Source organism: Marmota monax, unplaced genomic scaffold (genome assembly GCF_021218885.2).
Source record: "Marmota monax isolate L192 unplaced genomic scaffold, Marmota_monax_Labrador192_F-V1.1 WCK01_AAM20220418_F8-fsc00073, whole genome shotgun sequence".
Taxonomy (NCBI): domain Eukaryota; kingdom Metazoa; phylum Chordata; class Mammalia; order Rodentia; family Sciuridae; genus Marmota; species Marmota monax.
This window is the reverse complement of record NW_026692846.1, coordinates 801244-816534: the sequence shown is the minus strand read 5'-3', so window position 1 is coordinate 816534 and position 15291 is coordinate 801244. Positions and strand designations below refer to the sequence as shown.

Below are 15291 nucleotides of genomic sequence, written 5' to 3'. Positions count from 1 at the left end.
CGCTGGTGCCCGGCTGGCCAGGCTCACTCTGCCCCACACCCCTGTACACGGCCATTAAAGCTTCCCACAAATACTAGGCTAGTCAATGATCCCATGCTGCACTCCTATGATGTTAGCTGGGAGGCTCCCCATACCCCTGCACCTTGCTCCTTAAATCCTGCCACCCTGGCACCCACACTTACCCTGGGGCCCTTGGAAGGAGCTCCCAGATCAAGGCTGAGCAGCCATCTGGCTAAGGGGGTTGGCTGGAAGTCCCCCAGGTTCCCTTTACTTGGTGATGGGAGCAAGCAGTAGGCCCTCTGAGACTTGGAACAAGAAGAGCAAGAATCCTGAAGGAGATTGGAGCAAGCAGGCAGGGAGTCCTCCCTCCATGCCGAGCAGGGACTAGGGGCCAGGAAGGAAGGAACTTGAGGGCAGGAGGGCAGTAGAGGGAGGCGAACCTGCTGCCCCTGGCCAGGCAGGCAACTGAACCAAAGTCACTCATGTGAATTTAGTGTGACACAAAATACCACGCAGACAGAGAATACCTTTTTATAAGCTTCAGGACGGCTTCCCTGGCTCCCCATCTCAGGCTCCCACAAGGGGAGCAAGAGAAAGGAGAGGCTGATGAGAGCGAGCACATTCTGGGGTTGGCTTTTATTGGGGGATGCTGTTTTGTAGAACATTCTATCCAAAAGGGCAAGGGGTAGGATTACAAAGGAACAGGTGAGTGTAACTTGACCCCAGTGGATAACCCTACTCCTGGAGTCATGCCTCATTATCTGGAGTGGAGGTAAAGCCCAAGTTATTGCAGGGCACAATAGTTGTTCAGTATCTCTTGCTCAGGACTTAAGGGCATGTATTTCCGGAGCGGCTCCCGACAGCAACCAGAAGAAAGCTGGCTCCATCTTGGGAGGCTGAGGCAGGAAGATGGCAAATCCAATGGGCAGCTTAGCAAGACCCTGTCTCAAAATTAAAGGGCTGAGGGTGTAGTTCAGTGGTAGAGTGCCCCTGGGTTCAGGGGTTCAATGTCTGGTACTGCAAAAGGGGGAGAGAGCTTGTAAGAAGAGAGGGGAAAAAAGAGGGGAGGGGAGGGGAGAAGAGAGTGGGGAGGGGAGAAGAGCCGAGGAGGGAGGAGGGGAGGGGAGGAAAGGAGAGAAGAGCAGGAGGGGAGGGGAGAAAACTGCCTTACCCACCCAAACCTGGGCAGAGAGCAGTCAGGGAGAAAGCAGCCCCTCCCCCAAATGCCTAAGGTCTGGAAAGAAAAGACCCCCTTCACAGGGTCCATGGATCTGGGGTGGGGAATTCAGAAGTAGGGAGGGCTGAACTACCAGCTTCTGGGGCTGAGGTTGGATGGGGAAGCAGGAGAGGTGAGGAGAAAGGATGGATGGGGGTCAGATGGAATGCCTGAGGTAGCCTGTGGAGTGAGATGGGAAGGCTGTGAGCTGGGGGGTGCAGGCCTGGACAGGCTGAAAGAGGCATGAGAGGGCTGGGGTTGCGGCTCAGCGGTAGAGCACTCGCATGTGCGAGAACCTGGGTTCGATCCTCGGCACCACGTAAAAATATATGAATAAAATAAGGGTATTGTGTCCAACTACAACTAAAAAATAAATGTTTAAAAAAAAAAAAAAGAAGAAGCATGAGAAACAGGGGCAGTGTAGGCAAGCTCAGAGTACTACCTAAGGGAAGCTGTAGAGGCCAGAGCTGAGATGGGAAGGCAGAAATAAGGCCCCCAAGTGAGGAGGGTCCTAGAACATTGGTGTTTGCCAATCAGTGAGTCAAAAGCAAGGAAAGAAGAAGCCACAGGGGTTGGGTTTAAACAGGGATCCTGCCAGCAACCAGTGAGGAACCCAGGTGCCAGGTGTGCTGAGGCTCTCCTGCTGGGATGCCCAGGCCACAGGAGCTATGGCCTTCTGCCCTCCTGGCTCCTAGTCCTCCTGAGACTTTCAGGGTTCCAACCAGACAGCTCAGTCTCTTGCTCAGCCTCTTGGAAGGGGACGAAATAAGTCGATCCAGAAAGCAACATTTGGAACCATCCTGGCTAGATGAGGCCCAGAAGCTCCTTCACCTCCCTGCCTACCTGGGTGAATAGCAGCCCTAATCCAAACCTGCAGGACAGTTTAAGAGTCACTGTACACAGCCGAGGGCAGGGTGGGTGGTGGTTCACCAGTCCAAATTATAAAAGTGGGCATCCAAGGGAGCCAAGCAGAGCCTGTGAGCTCCAGGCCACACTGTCCTATCAACTTAGGGTCAGTGCGAGAAGGCTCAGCGAATAGGGAGCTGGCTCCCTCCTGGCTCGCGTGCCCAGGTAGACTGGCCTTGCAGGGCGGAACCAACCGTCTCTCTCCCCATATTGGAAGCTTCTTGGGGTAGGATCACAGGACCACCACCAGCCCTTTGAGGGGACACTGTGGGGATCTGGGCCGGGCAGTGTTTACACCTCTCTGAGCCCGAGTCCGTCTCCCATTGGTGCTGGGTGCTAGCGATCAGTCCCCTAGCACCGCAGGGACAGAAAGATGGGCAGGAGCGGGGTGCAGCAGGGGCGGGGTGGATGCTGCGGTTTGGGTAGCGAGAGCACCCGGCAGGTGGGGGGAGGGGGAGATGAACAGCCGGGTTCAACCCTCACCCCTCTTACGCGGGGCGGAGCCACATTCCTCCTCGCAGCCTCGGGTGGACTGGGCGGAGCAAGATAGGCTTGGGGCGGGGCTGCAAGACTAGGGTCCTTTTCACTTTCCGTTTTGTTTTTCCAACAGCCACCGAAGTTGCGGGCAGGTAAAACCAGGGACTTCCTCGACCCTGGCTTTGGCCTGCGTCGGAACCGCCAGGCTTGCTGGGAACAGCGCCCAACCGGTTCCTCAAACAGGTTGTGCCACGTGGCCTTGACCCGTGACACCCCTGCAGCTCGCGCCGATTTGCACTCTCGGAGCGAATGAGTCTTCTGGGCGGCTTCTCAGCCAGACAGCCCCGAGCGCTATGCAAACCCAGTCCGACTGGCCTCCGGTGACCGACGACATCCTGCGGCCTTCGCCTTTTGCGCATCCTGGGCTGCACACCCTCCATTGCGTGGCCCGCGTGCTGCTCTTCCCGACCTACTGGGCTCTGGACCAGTTGATTGGCTGCTGGGCACCAACAGCGCGCCCCAGCAGGCTGAGAGCAGCAGCTGGCGGCGGGGTGGCGCTGCTGCTGCTCCTGCTAGTTGGCCTACCGCTGGCGTTGCCTGGCTTGCTACTCTGGCTGCCGCTGCAGGCCTGTCGCCGCCCCTTCTGCTACCAGCCCCCTCCTCCGTGCTGGGTGCCGCCCACGCCCTGGCGCCCGTGCGCTGAGTTTGCGCGCTGCTTTGTCTTCCTCACTGCCAACCTGTGCCTGCTCCCCGACGGGCTGGCGCGCTTCAGCAATCTGCCACACAGCCAACAACGCGCAGAGGCCATTGGCGCTACGCTGTTAAACGGCCTACGGCCCTCGCTTTATGGAGCTACCGGATGCAGCCCACAAAGGCTTGGGGAGCCAGGCGGGACGCTGACGGCCCAGATGCCCGCGGGGCTGGACTTTGTGTGCCTGCAGGAGGTGTTCGATATTCGCGCAGCTCGACGCCTGGTGCGCTGCTTGGCTCCGAATCTGGGCCCGGTGCTGTATGACGTAGGCACACTTGGCCTACAGCCTGGGCCATACTTAAAACTGCTAGGCAGCGGGCTCCTGCTGGCTTCCCGCTACCCGCTTCTGCGTGCCAACTTCCGTTGCTTTCCCAATGCGCGTCGCGAGGACGCCTTTGCCTCCAAGGGTCTACTATCCGCTCAGGTATATTCCCACAGGCTGTGTGCTCTGGCCCTGGATGGGGTGAGCTGTTGGGCCGAATGGGCAATGAAAGCTGGTACTGTCGGTGGTGTTGCAGGTGCAACTGGGCATCCTGGACGGGCACCGCGTAGTGGGATTCCTGCATTGCACGCATTTACATGCACCCACTGGTGAGCCCTGTGGGAAGGATTGTTGGACGGTAGCCAGGCCCTCCTACGGCCCCTCTTTCGCAGCAGGCCTACCCTTATTTGCACCTCTCTTTCCCACTGCCCACTGTTTTTTGTTCACTGCCCCAGTAATGGCAACTCCCAAGAAGTGCCTGGGTGGGTGCAGAGACCCCAGTCTAGCGGGAACCAGGTGTCCAGGATGTGGATCCTCAACCTGGGCCGAATAGAAGGCGGCACACCTCTACCCCCACCCTCCACCCCTTCTGTAGAGGATGGGCTCTTGCGCTGCAAACAGCTGACGCTGCTACTGGACTGGGCAGAGCAGTTTGAGGCCGAGAGCCGCCAGAGTGGTGAGGCTGTGGCCTTTAGTGTGCTTCTGGGTGACCTAAATTTTGACAACTGCTCAAAAGGTGAGGAGCTTAGCTGGGGGAGGCGAGGCCAAAAGGCCCAGCCCCGCCCACTGAACGCTGGTCTTATGTGCAGACCACGCACAGGAACAGGGGCACAAACTCTTTCGCTGTTTCCGGGATCCCTGCCGGCTGAGCACACGCCAGGATCAGCCTTGGGCCTTGGGTATGCGTCAGGGGGTTGGTGGGGGAGGGGTGGCCCCTCCAGGGATTCATCAGCTAGGCACCTGCTGATTCAACCACCCCCACCCGCCCCCCACAGGAACCATCCTAAGCACCTCCACCCTCCACCAATCAGTAGCTAGCTCACCGGAGATGCTGCGGAGGTGAGTGGAGCGCTGGGAGCCAAGCACTGCTGGCTGCGCCTGGAGGAGCGCCCCAGCCTTGGTGACAACGCCCCTCCCCTAGGGCCCTAGAGCAGGAGAAAGGGCGCCACCTCTACCTGGCAGGCCCTCCCCGCGGAGGCCGTCGGGCTAACCCCTGGCTGGGCCGGCGTCTGGACTACATCACCTACCGGGAAATGCCTGGGAGTGTGCTGATTCCAGTAAGTGCCAGAGTTCAGGACTGCTGGGCTTGCTGGCACTGGAACCATCCCTCAACCTGGTTCCTGCCCCCAGGAAGTGGAACAGGTTATGTTTAGTACAGCCCTGGCGGGGCTCACAGACCACCTGACCGTGGGCCTGCAGCTCCGAGTTTCGGCGCTCTCCTGACACTGGCACAAAGGATGCTGCCGGCAACACAGACCACAAGGCAGAGCACGAGTTTGGCCTGACAGCCGTGTCCCACAACTGGGCGATGTAAGGGATCTTTATTACGGGGGCCTCACACAGCCTCTTGGGCCCTGCGGTACTCATAGACACTACCCCGCTCTGAGAAGGCAGGGGATTGTGGGGGCGAGCCCTGCGATGGGGCAGGGTCCTCTGGGTTCCCGTAGCCACCACCTCCAGGGGTATGAAGGCAGAACACATCCTGTGGAGAGAGGCGGGTTCAGAACAGGCTTGACCCTTCCCAGCCCGAGCAGCATTCATCATCTTAACGTTTGGACCCCAGAGACCCGGCATATGACCCACTGCCCTTCGGGAACCAAATTAAACTCGCTATCTGGTTATTTCTGCACCTCTGTTCATTCTCCTTGGAATGGGGGAAAATAAGGGAAGTGGCGAACAGCACGGCTGCACCCCTTACCCCCGGGTACACTGACACCGACGTCTTCCCGCCAAGGTTCACAGTGCGGCCATCCTTTCGGATCAGCAGGTTTAGGCCCCTGGCGCCAGGCTCACCCCCTGCAGGGAAAGAGGAGCTGGATGGTCAGGGAGGAAAGGTAGAGAAGGAGATGGAGAGTCAGGGGAAAACACGACTGGCGGGGGAGCGCGAATGCAGCAGTGAGTGGGGAACAGACTGGTCTGCAGGGGTTGGGGAGCCGCCCACCCTGAAGGCCATATGGCTGGAAGGCCCGGCGTTCTGTGAGCACCGACAGCAGCGCCTCTTCGCGGAAGAGCAGCTCGCGGACCACGCCGTCGCCGCCCCGGAATCGGCCTCGGCCCCCAGAGCCCGGCCTCAGTTCAAAGCGGCGCAAGACGACCGGGTACCTACGCGTACGAAGGGCTCAGCTCAGCTGAACCCAAGCTCGGCCCCATCCTAGCTGCCTAGCCCCTGGCGCGCGTAGCTCACCGGCTCTCCAGTATCTCCGGGTCGGTGATGCGCGTGTTGGTCATGTGGCTGTGCACGCCGCTGCGTCCGTGCCAGCCGGGGCCCGCACCTGCGCCGCCCGCTACCGTCTCGTAGTACCCCATATGGGCATTGCCCAGGGTCACGTTGTTCATGCAGCCCTGGCAGGAGCAAGCCTTAACTGCACCTGGCTGGGGCGGGGATCCGCTTCCAGCAGGCCCTCGCCCTCCCAGAGTTCCCAGAAGCCCCCAGGGCCGCACCCAGCCTGCCTATCACACCTGGGAGGCAGCGCAGGCCCCGAAGGCCGCCAGGATGACGTCCACCACACGCTGTGACGTGAGCACGTTGCCGCCCACCACCGCTGCCTCTGAGGATGGGTCCAGGATGGAGCCTCTAGGAATCACCACCCGCACAGGTGCCAGGCAGCCCTGTGCATGGGCAAGCAGCTCTCAGGGGCAAATGGGGCTGGGTCCCTCTCTGATTCCAAGAGAAACATGCCCACCTCCCGGGCTCAGTCCACGTTGGGCTGACCTTGACCCCACACACACTCAGGGTGACCTCCAGCCTCAGGTTCACCTGCTGACCTCGCACTGGTAGGGACCGACCTCAGACTCCACCCCCCTGCGAACCTGGTTGAGTGGGATGTCACGGCCCACAAGACAGCGCAAGCAGTAGATGAGGGCCGACAGCGTTATGGCCCGCGGGGCATTGAGGTTGCCAAACACCTCCGGCCCAGTGCCACTGAAGTCAAATACAGCACTGCCCTGCCCAGGAAGGAGAAGGGTGAAGGCATCAGCAGTGGGGTGGCGCAGAAAGCTCCCTCCCTGTCTCCCAACTAGGTCTGACCTGACTCAGGTTGATTTGAACTCGGAGGTGTATAGGCGAGCCATCATCCATGTGGTCCTCCGCAGACACCTCAAGGGGTAGTCCCCGAGCCTGCCGGGAGGTTCCAAAGGCCCGCAGCATGTCACGCACTGCCAGCTCTGCATTTGCCTGGCAGGGAGAGGGTCCCATGGCAGCCATGCTACTTTCAGAGTGGCCCTGCACCTTGGGCAGGCAGAGTGGGGCTCCCACCTCCCTGCCCCTAGACCCACCTGAATGTGGCCCATGTAGGCCTGCACAACATCCAAGCCATATTGCCCGATGAGCTCCCCCACCAACCGTATGCCCTTTTGGTTGGCTGCCACCTGGGCACGGAGATCCGACAGATTGTCATGCAGATTCCTAGTTCCACTACAACCAGAGATCTTGCTTGGTGCCCGTAAGGCCTCTGTCACCGCTGGATGGAATGGATGAGGTCACCACTGAGCTGCCCCCATCTCCTCAGCCACCTGGTGCCCTATTCCAGCCCCACTGCACCCCCACTGGGCACTGTTGGCCCTCCACTGAATCCCCACCTGTCCTGCTGACTCCCATTCCCTGAAGCACCAGCCTCCATCCTTTTATCCTTCTGATAGCCAGCGCCTAAGGGCAGCTTGGCCAGTGACCTCCCTGGAGCTGGAGATGCCTAGAGGGCATATTGGTCCCTTAGCAAACTCTCCTCCCTCCTTATCCCTCCTGCCTTCTCCAGCCCACTTCTACTATGTCTCCCAGGAGAAAAGCCACTTCCTTGGCATTCCTCCTCCTCGATATGCCCTTAGCCCTGCCAGCTCCCACTGACATCCCCAGCCAAGTGCCTCAAAAGAGCATCAGACTGCTGCCTGTGCTATCCCCCAACCTGCAGGTTTCTCAGATCTGGACAAGGTTCCCTCTCACTCCTGCAAGGGATGCAGATCTGACCCAGAGACTCCTACACTCTTCAGGAACACCCCTTCCCTTCTGAGTTACAGTCTCCAAGGCTCCCTGGCACTGATCCCCTACACTTACACTTACACTTGTTCCTCCATGATCCACACCTCCTACCCCAGCTACCCCTGACCAACGTCACCCTATATGTGTCTGTGACACCCAAAGTGGACCATGGCTCTGTTACTTCTACCCCTCCACCCTGCTCAACTCACCCACCCTCGTTCTGGGGTGCTACTCTGGACTCCCATGCCCCTGTAACCTCAGACCATGTGCTACCTTTTCCGCTGACCCTACCTTCCCTGTCTCTGTTCAGTGTAAGGCCTCCATCCTCCTTCATCCAAACTTGACCCCTCACTCCCCCCAAATCCCATCCAATACCAGCCCTGAGTTCCCAAACATCCTTCACCCAAACCCAGTGTGGACTGCAGCAGCTACCTACCTGAAATAGGCCCTTCTTCCTTCTATACTCTACTCTTTGAGTGTCCTGGCCAACTTCCTACCCCCAAACCACCTCCAAGGAGTACTTCTTTGGCCACACAGAATTCATCTCACCTCTAATCATCTCTGGGGGATGATCTGCAACTGCACCACGGGGTCACCATTTGCCACTCCCCAGCCTCAGGGCAGACCTGGGCTGCTGGGCTGTATCCCAGGGTCCAGCCAGCTGGGTCACTGGCAGCAACCAGGTATCCCATCCTGCTGAACCCCCACCGCAGCCCCACTCCGGCTCACCCTCCTCCTGAAAGACGCCCCCCTGGACCAGCTTGAAGGACAGAAAGACGGCCCCCTCCTGTTGCAGTGCAGTGGAGTGCGGGGGCATGGAGCCTGGTGTAATACCCCCAATGTCTGCATGATGCCCTCGGCTGGCCACGTAGAACACAGGCCGAGTCTGACCTGGCCAAAATACCTAGCGGGTAGAGAGTGACAGTCAGCTGTGTCAGCCACCTGTGACCCCCACAAAGGTAGCCTGGCAGTGAACCTCACCGGTGTGATTACAGTCAGGTCTGGAAGATGGCTGCCCCCTGCGCTGGGGTGGTTGCTGAGTAGCACATCACCGGGGTGGAGATCAGACCCCAAGTGCTGGATCTAAAACCAGGAGACAGGTGCAGAATGGGGGTGGGGCAGGGACATGGGTCAGCGAGGGAGGCTAGAGAGGGGGCCTGCCGCACCTGGAACTGCACAGTCTCCTGCATGGCTCCCAGATGCACAGGAATGTGGGGGGCATTAGAGACCAGCCCCCCGTCAGGTCCAAAGAGGGCACAGGAGAAGTCCAGGCGTTCCTTGATGTTGGTGGAGATGGCAGTGCGCTGCAGGATGCGGCCCATCTGCTCTGGGGACACAGAGTGACCAGGTACCCGCTGGTTCTATCACCCACAGCATGGCTCCAGGAAAGGGAGAAGGAGGCCCCATGGGGTCAAGGCCTTCAAACCCAAACCCAGGGCCCAGCAACTTTTCCCATGCCCTGAGGAAGACCAGGTGGCAGCACATCCACCGGGGCAGTACAGCCACAGTGTGTCTTGGTCTACGTGAAGGGCATCACCTTCCTCTTCAATTCCATGGAGCTCCCAGCAAGAGCCTGGGGCCTCCCCTTGACCTGTACAGCAGGGACCTGGTGCCCAGGCACAGACCCCCGCCCCCAGGCTCACAAAAGTCCCTGTCCTGACTCTGCACAGGTGAGCTTGCTGTGTTGGCCTCAGGATTCAGTTCCTAGATATCCTCAGATCCTGATAAGAGGAGAAGACACTTGCCTGCCTGAGGACTGCTCCTGTAGCAGGTGGTGCCATCCCAGGGCCAAAGCCATACCCATCACCCCTTGACCCACAGGAAAACTGCTCTTCCCCTTGCTCATGTTTCCCCTTGGCACCCACCTGCTAGCCCACTACAAGTAGCAAGAGCCACCCCACTTGTACCTACCCCTGGCCAGTACACAGAGCCCCCATGCCCTATACCAAGGTCAGCCAAGCTTGTAGGGAGGACAGTAGCAGCCACTCACCAGCAATGCTCATGAAGCGATGTGAAAAGACAGACAGCTGGATGGGGTCAAGCTTAGTGCCCACTGTGCTGGGGGCCTCAGCCCCCACAGAGATGCGGATGTCCCCTGACTTGGTCACCTCTGCCTGGCACCCGGGCTCCACAAGGATGGTGCTGGGGGCAGGGGGCACAAAGGGGCTGCAATGGCCAGGCCAGAGACCTCTCCCAACCAGGGACCCACAGCCTCAGGCCAGGGGACACCCTGATTATGGGACCCCCCAAGTCCCTCAGGCCCCTGCAGCCATGGGCCTAAGAACCCTCACCAGGGGCCCTATAGTTCACCTCTCCAAGGTTCCACCCAGGCCAGGTCTCAGCCCACCTGTTGCTGTCAATGATGAGGCAGGGCCCCTGCAGCTGGTGCCCATAGCCCAGCTCCCCTAGCAGGTACACAGGGGTCTCCTGGTAACCCCCCTCGAAGTAGCACTGGGTCACCTGCAGAGAGTATGGGGTGAGCCAGGCTCCTAGGCCTCGCACATTCCCTGAGGCCCTCACAGGGTGTGACCTCCCCATCTGCACTTGTGCCTAGAGCCCATGGACAGAGGCAAACCAGCACACAGGCCACCAACCTTGTCCACCCGGGGAGGCCCAGTCTGGGCTTTGGGGGCGACCTCCAGCCGAAGACCACTGCGGCCAGTGCCCCTCACCCTCACGTCGTCCACCACCACAGGCCGCTCAGGGATGACGAAGCCAAACTCCCTCAGGTACCTGTACCACCCCCGCCCAAAAGAGTCATTAGGGCAAAGCAGGCCACCCACTGGGCTCCCAGGACGAGGGGCTCACATACCTTTCCACAAAGGCTGCCCCAAAGTCACCAGCACGGGGTGAGCGGGACGTAGCTGGGTGCTGGTGGGCAGACACCATCAGGGCACAGTCAGTTCCCTGGTAACGCAGATGCAGGAAGCTCTCCGTGCTGATCTGGGACCTAGAGCAGGCAGGCAGGACATTCACCCAGTGTCCCGGATGGTGCCTGTCCTGCTTTCTCAGGGACTCTCAGTCCAGGGGTCCTCCCTCACCGTGGCCCTAAAGGAGCCTGGGACCATTTGGGAAGTCGCCAGGTGGTAAACCCGCCAACAGGGTGGTGGGGATAACACAAGCCCTCTGCCCAGTGACCCAGGACCCCACCTAGGGAAGCCCTGGGCCTGCAGGGCATCCACACACTGCTCCTCCAGGAGGCTCAGTCTCTGGTCCAGCTGCATGAAGGTCTCTGGCGTGTAAGGCAGGGAGCAAGGCTCCTGGGCCTCATGCACCACGTCTGCCAGAGCCAGCCCCAGAGCTGACAGCAGCCCACTGTGCCTGTGGGACAGGGTGGCAAGTGGTGAGGGGGCTCCTCCCAAAGCTGGCTCCCCCAACTCAGGACACAGGGCCACCTGCACATCCACACCCAGACCCACCTGTGAATATGCACAGTGTCCATGCCCAGGGCCCGGGCAATGGCACAAGCATGCTGCCCACCAGCTCCCCCGAAGCAGGCCAGCACATGGGCTGAGGGGTCATGACCTCGTGCCTGAGGATCCAGAAGGGTCAGTGGCTTCTCCTAGGCCACCTGTCGAGCCCCTACCTCTCATCCCTGCTGGGCTGACTGATCAAGAAGTTAGGGGCAGGGGGCAGGGCTGGAGGGCAAGACAGGCAGAGTGGGCAGAGATGGGCATACCTGTGTGAGCGCACGGATGGGCCGGCACATGGCCTCATTGGCCACACGCACGAATCCCATGGCCACCTCCTCCAGGCTCAGTGGGGAGGCCGGGCAGGACCCGCTGGTCAGGAAGCTGTTCACCTCAGTGGCCACAGCCTCCAGGGCCTTGCGGGAGGCTTCAGGGGACAGTGGCTGGTCCTCTCCCGGCCCAAAAATGCAGGGGAAGGAGGCAGGCAGCAGGCGACCCAGGACCAGATTAGCATCCGTCACTGTCACAGGGCCCCCTGGGAGGTGGGCATGTTGTAGGGGTTGGAGACTAGAGGCAGGGGACCAGGAGTGGGCAGCAGGGACGAGGCGGAAAGACTGAATGGGCCTGGGACAGCATGAAGAGGCAAGGTCTGGAAGGGCACACTCACATACTGGCACTTACCTTTGCGGTAGCAGGCGGGGCCTGGGTGGGCACCTGCTGACTCGGGCCCAACTACGAAGAGGCCAGACCTGGGGAGATGGAGGACTGGGATTGGAGGTGGGAAAGGAAGAAGGGCTGAAGGTCTGGGCTGGAAGGGTGGGAACTGACCTGAAGAAGAGGCGGGAGCCCCCACCAGCTGCCACTGTGTTGATGTCCAGCTGTGGGGCCTGGAGGGTGACACCAGCTGTGCTGGCCTCAAACACGTGCTCAAATTCCCCAGCATAGCGGCTCACATCTGTGGATGTGCCTGGTGGGAAATGGGGTGCTGGGAGTCACCCAAAGACCAGCTTGCCAGGATTTGCCCAGCCTGGCAGCTAAGCCTCCCCCAGATGCCCCCTTCAGCCTTCATACCTCCCATGTCAAAGCCAATGATAGGCTGGTGACCCTCTAGCTGATAGGTTGTGGCCGAGTAACCCACCACACCGCCGGCAGGACCAGAGAGCACAGCGCGGGAGCCGCTGAAGGCGTCCATGGGCGCCAGGCCACCATCGGAGCGCATGAAGAGCACCTGCACGTCCTGTGAAGCGGGCAGGTGGGCAGCAAGGACTGGGCAGGCCCAGAGCTGAAGCCAGGAGCAGGCAGTGGAGGGGCCTTACCTTAAGCTGGCCCTGGAAGCCACGGCGGAAGCTCTGCACGTAGCGCTGGATGGCAGGAGTGAGGTAGGCGTCGGCGCAGGCTGTGTGTCCCCGGGGAACAATGCGGACCATGGGCATGGCCTCCGAGGACAGGGACACGTGCGTGAAGCCCAGCTCCCGGGCCAGTGTGCCCACCTGCTGCTCATGTTGGGCCCATCTACAACAAGAACCCAGGGGCTCTACACTGTCCTCGCAGGCCCTGTGCCTCTCACTGAGGCCCACAGCCCTCCACCCTCGGCTCATGACCTCACTCACGTGTAGGAATGCATGAGAACCACCGCCAGGCTGCGGATGCCCCGGGACAGGAGCCCCTCCAGTTTCCCACGCAGGGACCCCAGGTCCACAGGCTGCTGCACCTCCAGCAGGTCTCCTGTGCGGCCTGCAGAGGCCCATTGCCCCCATCAGAGGCTGCCAGGATCTGCCCTCCCCCGGGCCCCACAGCTGTGAGTGGCACTGGACCTTTGACAGGCGACCCGGCGCCTGGTTCTCCGCGGTAAAGCACCACACGTTCCTCCACCTCCAGCACCTCCTCATACAGCATCTCTGGCATGGGCACAGCCTGGGGGTTGGCAGAGACTCAGAGGAGACCCAGGCCTGAGGGTTCTGGTGGGTCCAGCGTGGGTGAAGCGGTGCAGGCCAGGGGATGTGTCCCAACAAGTCAGTAAACAGGCCCAAGAGGCAGAGAGTCAGCCTGGCCCAGCAAGGCTCACCTTGGGGTGGCTCACTGCCTTCAGGCGTCTGAGTGGAATATGGTCAACTGGCCCATCCCCAAAGGGCAGCTCTGAACCTTCAACCTGAACAGGACTTGCTTGGGCTGTCAGGGTCCAGGACAGGTCACAGAAGCAACAGGAAAAGAGCACTATGTCCCTACTCTGAGGCAGAGTACCCTTCTGGCAGAACCCAAAACTACCTCTCTGCCTATCAGCTGCTGGACTTGGCCCTCCACTGATCCTCCCACCAATTGTACTCCCCACAAGGCAACAGCAACTTATTGAGACAGATTCAAGGAAGCTATACCACATAGCACCCAGCTGGGTGCTCACCAGATCAAAGAGGTCCACGCGGGCCTGGGTGCCAATGTGCAGCAGGTCTCGGAAGCCACGTGTCACCAGCAGGGCCACCCGTTCCCCCCGTCGTTCTAATAGTGCATTGGTGGCCACTGTGGTACCCATGCGGATGCTGGCAATACGACTGGTGTCCAGTGGCCGGTCCCGGGGCAATAGCACGCCCCCCTCCTGAGAACCACAGGGTCAGAGTCAGGCTTCTTGTGGTGGGGTCCCTCCCCACCCCACCTCTTCTCCCAGGGCCCACCTCCTCCAGGATGCGGCGGATGCCCTCCGTTGGTGCGTCTGCATAGTTGGCAGGGTCCTCAGAGAGCAGTTTCAGGACCCGCACATGCCCTCCTGGGCACTGGGCAAAGACATCTGTAAAGGTGCCCCCGCGGTCAATGGCAAAGTGGAAGCGCCCCTCGGGGCTCCCCATGATGGTGCGGCTGGAGTCCAGCAGTTGCTCTTCAGATGGTAACCCTGGGAGAACTGGACAGAGGTAGCCATCAGCAGGGAGGCCTGGGAGTCATGCATGGGTGAGGCTCTGAATGGAAAGAGGGAGTAGATTCCAAGTCCAGAAGGAGCCCTGGGGAAATGACCCACTACACGACTCTGGGCAGAGTCAGAGCTACAGGCCCCAGCTCACAGGGCAGCCTGAGCTGAGCCCTAACCTGGCAGTGCATGGGGGCCAGCCCACTGCCCCCATTGCCAGGGTCGCAATGCCCTGATGGCCGAAGAAACCCAGGGCCTGGAGCCGAGATGGAGGTAGCAGGGAAGGCATTCTGAAGCCCTTGGCTTTTGGCATGAGAGGCAGCAGGGCTGGGGTAGACAGGTGAGAGGAACCTTGCCTCCCAAGGCCTTCTGGCCACAGGACCAGGCACAACCGGCGCAATAGCAGGACCGGGCCAAGGCCCAGAAGATGCGCAGTGGAACGGAGCCCCGATAGGGAAGGAAGGAAGGCGGCCTCAGAGAAGGTTTAGGACCCCCGTGAAGAGCCCACCTGGCTAGTCAGCTCCGAGTGGCCCCGCGGTCTTCTCCAGTTGTGCTCCCCGCCTGCCCTGCCCCCACCTCGGGGCGGGGTCTGCGGAGACCGCCCCTGAGCCGCCCTCCCCCGCCCGGCGCACGACGAGGCCTGGCCCGCCCCTTGTGGTGGCTTCAGGCCTGTCCGGTCCACCGCGCCTCCTTCCTTCCCCGAGTAACCCCTGGGACTGCAGGGCGGAGTGGCCAATTGCGGCCGGGGGCGGACCCGGCGCTGCGATTCAAGGTCACCTGTGCTCTGCTGGTCGCCAGACTCCCACGCAGGCCTTGGGCTCGCGAAATGTGGACGCCCACGGCACCCACTTCCAGGTATCTCGGAGCAAGGGAATCCGGTTGCCCCAGAGAATCAATAACCCGGATTTGCTCTGACTGTGTCCTAGTGCAGGCGGCCCGGGAGTGGGGCTAGTGAAAGTAGGAGTGGGTAGGAGAGAGGGATAAAGGGGACTCCGCCAGGAACGCCCTCACCCCCGTGTGCACACCCCCCACGACCAACCCCACAGCGCAGAGGAGACCCCAGTACACCTGGAGTAGACATTCCCTCCTGGGATGAGACCCTGTCCCCAGCCAGCTTTCAACCTGGAGCTGACGTCCCCCACGCCTTGGCCAGGTAGCTTTCATGGTGAGGACAAGGTGGTTCC

General features: G+C 60.7%; 2 protein-coding genes across 4 annotated transcripts; one reads left to right on the top strand and one right to left on the bottom strand.

Annotated features, from left to right (window-relative positions):
- The first annotated feature begins 2699 nt into the window (after positions 1 to 2699).
- On the top strand, positions 2700 to 5453 carry LOC124095738 (sphingomyelin phosphodiesterase 5). 2 transcript variants are annotated; one of them, XM_046449008.2, is made up of 7 exons: positions 2700 to 3774; positions 3869 to 3941; positions 4208 to 4348; positions 4422 to 4511; positions 4608 to 4671; positions 4754 to 4889; positions 4963 to 5453. In XM_046449008.2, the coding sequence occupies exons 1-7, from the start codon at positions 2953 to 2955 to the stop codon at positions 5053 to 5055; spliced, it is 1419 nt and encodes a 472-aa protein (XP_046304964.1). In that variant the 5' UTR covers positions 2700 to 2952; the 3' UTR covers positions 5056 to 5453. The 2 variants fall into 2 exon arrangements, with proteins under 2 accessions (XP_046304964.1, XP_046304963.1); XM_046449007.2 differs by having other exon boundaries at positions 4754 to 5453.
- Oplah (5-oxoprolinase, ATP-hydrolysing) lies at positions 5108 to 14905 on the bottom strand. Of its 2 annotated transcripts, XM_046449006.1 has the most exons (27): positions 14616 to 14723; positions 13881 to 14104; positions 13613 to 13804; positions 13029 to 13128; positions 12825 to 12948; positions 12531 to 12726; positions 12286 to 12451; positions 12043 to 12181; positions 11896 to 11963; positions 11484 to 11749; positions 11224 to 11336; positions 10955 to 11125; positions 10617 to 10754; positions 10399 to 10537; positions 10152 to 10264; positions 9795 to 9946; positions 8971 to 9131; positions 8786 to 8887; positions 8534 to 8708; positions 7108 to 7292; positions 6860 to 7006; positions 6643 to 6777; positions 6292 to 6441; positions 6017 to 6174; positions 5774 to 5934; positions 5531 to 5628; positions 5108 to 5314 (listed from the first exon to the last, which is right to left on the bottom strand). In XM_046449006.1, the coding sequence occupies exons 2-27, from the start codon at positions 14049 to 14051 to the stop codon at positions 5168 to 5170; spliced, it is 3867 nt and encodes a 1288-aa protein (XP_046304962.1). In that variant the 5' UTR covers positions 14052 to 14104; positions 14616 to 14723; the 3' UTR covers positions 5108 to 5167. The 2 variants fall into 2 exon arrangements, 1 of the variants encoding a protein (XP_046304962.1); XR_009227170.1 differs by lacking the exons at positions 5774 to 5934; positions 14616 to 14723 and adding an exon at positions 14885 to 14905 and having other exon boundaries at positions 5264 to 5314.
- Positions 14906 to 15291: the final 386 nt, after the last annotated feature.